Consider the following 3,591-nt stretch of genomic DNA (forward strand, 5'->3'; position numbering starts at 1 on the left):
TCTCTGAATGCATTCAAGAGAGAGCTAGATAGAGCTCTTAAGGATAGTGGAGTCAGAGGGGTATGGGGAGAAGGCAGGAACGGGGTACTGATTGAGATTGATCAGCCATGATCACATTGAATGGGGTGCTGGCTCGAAGGGCCGAATGGCCTCCTCCTGCACCTATTGTCTATTGTCTATCGCCAGCTTGTTCTGGATGCTGTGAACTCATTGAGTGAGGTGAAGCTGTACCACCAGCAAGTGAGAAGCACTTGGAGACACAGGGAACTGCAGACGCTGGTTTACAAAAAACAAACACACAAAGTGCTGGAGTAACTCAGCAGGCCAGGATAAGCAGCGTCTCGACCCCAAACGTCACCCATTCCTTCTCTCCTGTGATGCTGCCTGACCCGTTGAGTTACTCCAGCACTTTGTGTCTTTTTTTTTGTTAACCAGCGTCTGCAGTTCCCTGTCTTAGGCAGGATAACATGGATTGGTTACATTTCAGATCTGGACTCATCTTTAGAAGTATCTACCCATTTGTTTTGTTTGTAGGCAGTGCAATACATTTGGAGGGTCTCGTGATGAGATCACGTTACTAAATACCCAGCCGGTGAGTTAGGTTTCCTGTCAGTAACTGCTGGGGTGTTGGTTGAAAAGGGGGATGAACTAACTTGTGTTGAAGATGCTCATTAAACAAAGACTCAGACTGAGTTTAGTTTAGAGATACAGCGCGGAAACAGGCCCTTCGGCCCACCGGGTCCGTGCCGCCCAGCGATCCCCGCACACTCACACTATCCTACACACACTAGGGACAATTTTTACATTTGCCCAGCCAATTAACCTACAAACCTGCACGTCTTTGGAGTGTTGGAGGAAACCGAAGATCTGGGAGAAAACCCACGGGGAGAACGTACAAACTCCGTACAGACAGCACTCGTAGTCGGGATCGAACCTGGGTCTCTGGCGCTGCATTCGCTGTAAGGCAGCAACTCTACCGCCGCGCCACCGTGACCGCCCTGATGGTGATGTAGGAAAATAACTGTAGATGCTGGTACAAATCAAAGGTATTTATTTCACAAAATGCTGGAGTAACTCAGCGGGTCAGGCAGCAACTCAGGAGAGAAGGAATGAGTGATGTTTGGGGTCGAGACCCTTCTTCAGACCGATGGTGATGGTTCAGTCCACCCCATTCTTCAGCACATCAGCAAACCACTCCCTTTGCAGACCTCACGCTGGAGAGGGGAAGTGATGACAAACGGGCACTTGACCAAAGACATTGTGTTTTGTCGGAACAAGGAACTGCAGGTGCTGGTTTACAAAAAACAAAAAGACACAAAGTGCCGGAGTAACTCAGCAGTTCAGGCAGCATCTCTGGAGAACATGGATCAGTGATGTTTCACAGTGTTGGAGTAACTCAGCAGTTCAGGCAGTGTCTGTGGAGAACATGGATAGGTGACGTTTCACAGAGTGCTGGAGTAACTCAGCGGGTCAGGCAGCATCTCTGGAGAACATGGATAGGTGAAGTTTCACAGAGTGCTGGAGTAACTCAGCAGTTCAGGCAGTGTCTGTGGAGAACATGGATCAGTGATGTTTCACAGAGTGCTGGAGTAACTCAGCAGTTCAGGCAGTGTCTGTGGAGAACATGAATAGGTGGTGTTTCGGGCCAGGACTCTTGCTCAGACTGGCGTGGTGGTTATTGAAGGAAGCTCCAAATCAGATGCCATGCGATAAACGTTCCCTGTGGCACAGTCACGGTTCGTGGCCCTTCACACAGGAGCACAGTTACTGCCAGCATCTGCTGCGGGCGGTAGATGTGGGGGGGACTAACCCCCAATGTTGACGGATGGATGGATGGATGGATGGGTGGGTGGATGGATGGATGGAGAGCCTGTCAGAGTTTCAGCATGCCTACAGATTCCGAGCGGTGCTCATTGTCATTGGACTCTCTGTCTCGTCTCTCCCTGATGCTGCTGCTCATTTGGTCAAAGACCTTGGCGAGGTTGGAGGCCCTGAAGCCGGTGCTGAAGTTGCGAGCTGCGAAGGCGTAGAGGATGGGGTTAACGCAGCTGCTGATGAAGGCGAACGCCCCGGCCGCGTTCTTTGACACCAGGTAGACCTTGTGCCAAGTGCCCAGCGAGCTGGACCGCGCCAACAGCGAGGCCACCCGGATCAGGTTGACCGCATGGTGGGGCGCCCAGCACAGCACGAAGGCCACCACGATGCTGGCGACCAGCTTGACCGCTCGTCCCCTGCTGGCACCGGTCATCTGGCGGAGCCTGTTGGAGATGGCGGCGTAGGAGATGGCCAGGGTGGAGAAGGGGACTAGGAAGCCCACCAGGGTCTCCAGCAGCAGCAGCACCACCTCCTGGTGGCCAGACGAGTACACGCGGTGGTGCGGGCGACCTTGGGCGTCGAGCTGGACGTGCAGCAGGGCGTTGGGCAGAGCCAGCAGCAGCGACAGGGCCAGCATGCACACAAGGGTGATCCTGACGGTGGCCGGCTTCCTCCACGTCTGCAGGGAGAAGGGGCGCAGCACCGCGAGCAGCCGCTCCACGCCCATGGCCACGATCAGGAAGACGCTCATGTACATGGAGGCGATGATCAGGTAGGTGGTCAGCCTCCAGAAGGCCAGGCCGAACACCCAGCTGTCCACCAGCGCGTAGATCCACAGCGGCACGGTGATCAGCACCACGAAGTCCGCCAGAGCCAGCGCTAGCATCAGTACAATGGTGGGCGAGCGCTGTTTGATCCGTACCACGATGGTCCACATCACCACCATGTTGCCCGGGATGCCCAGCAGGCTGGCCAGGCCCAGCACGGCACAGGCCAAGGCTCTCTCCGCCGGCAACGAGACGCCCACACTCCCATTCCAAACCCCACTCACGTTGGCTAGCATCTACACCATCTAGCCCACCGGCCCACCTGCTGCCACAAGCTGTAGTACAGGAGGCTGGTCCTGGGGTAGGGGGTCCACTCACTCACCCACTGCCCCAAGCTGCAGTACAGGAGGCTGCTGCAAGGCTGGTCCAGGGGTAGGGGGTCCACTCACTCACCCACCTGCTGCCACAAGCTGTAGTACAGGAGGCTGGTGCAAGCCTGGTCCTGGGGTAGGGGGTCCACTCACTCACCCACTGCCCCAATCTGTAGTACAGGAGGCTGGTGCAAGGCTGGTCCTGGGGTAGGGGGTCCACTCACTCACCCACCCACCTGCTGCCCCAAGCTGTAGTACAGGAGGCTGGTGCAAGGCTGGTCCTGGGGTAGGGGGTCCACTCACTCACCCACCCACCTGCTGCCACAAGCTGTAGTACAGGAGGCTGGTGCAAGCCTGGTCCTTGGAGGGGAGGGGAGGGGAGGGGGGCTGGTCTTGTGGGGGGGCTCACTCACCCACTGCCTTGTCTGTGGTGGGGTGGGGTGGGGGTCCCAGCCTTGCCCCCCTGTCTCAGCGGCGTTCAGAGAGGGAGCGCCCGCAGCTCCGAGACGCCCGTCAGCAGCAACAAGCAGGAGGTTCACTCGTGGTCACGGGCGCTACAGACAGCAACGGTGATGGTGCCAACTACACTGGCTGGCTGGCTGGCACTGTGGGAGGGGAGGGGAGGGGAGGGAGGGAGG

General features: G+C 56.9%; 1 protein-coding gene across 1 annotated transcript; it reads right to left on the reverse strand.

The window, feature by feature from the left end:
• Positions 1-1,069: 1,069 nt before the first annotated feature.
• Positions 1,070-3,233, reverse strand: LOC144594771 (leukotriene B4 receptor 1-like). The gene has a single exon (XM_078401620.1). The coding sequence runs from the start codon at positions 2,876-2,878 to the stop codon at positions 1,874-1,876; it is 1,005 nt and encodes a 334-aa protein (XP_078257746.1). The 5' UTR covers positions 2,879-3,233; the 3' UTR covers positions 1,070-1,873.
• Positions 3,234-3,591: the final 358 nt, after the last annotated feature.

The sequence above is a fragment of the Rhinoraja longicauda genome, chromosome 6 (genome assembly GCF_053455715.1).
Source record: "Rhinoraja longicauda isolate Sanriku21f chromosome 6, sRhiLon1.1, whole genome shotgun sequence".
Taxonomy (NCBI): domain Eukaryota; kingdom Metazoa; phylum Chordata; class Chondrichthyes; order Rajiformes; family Arhynchobatidae; genus Rhinoraja; species Rhinoraja longicauda.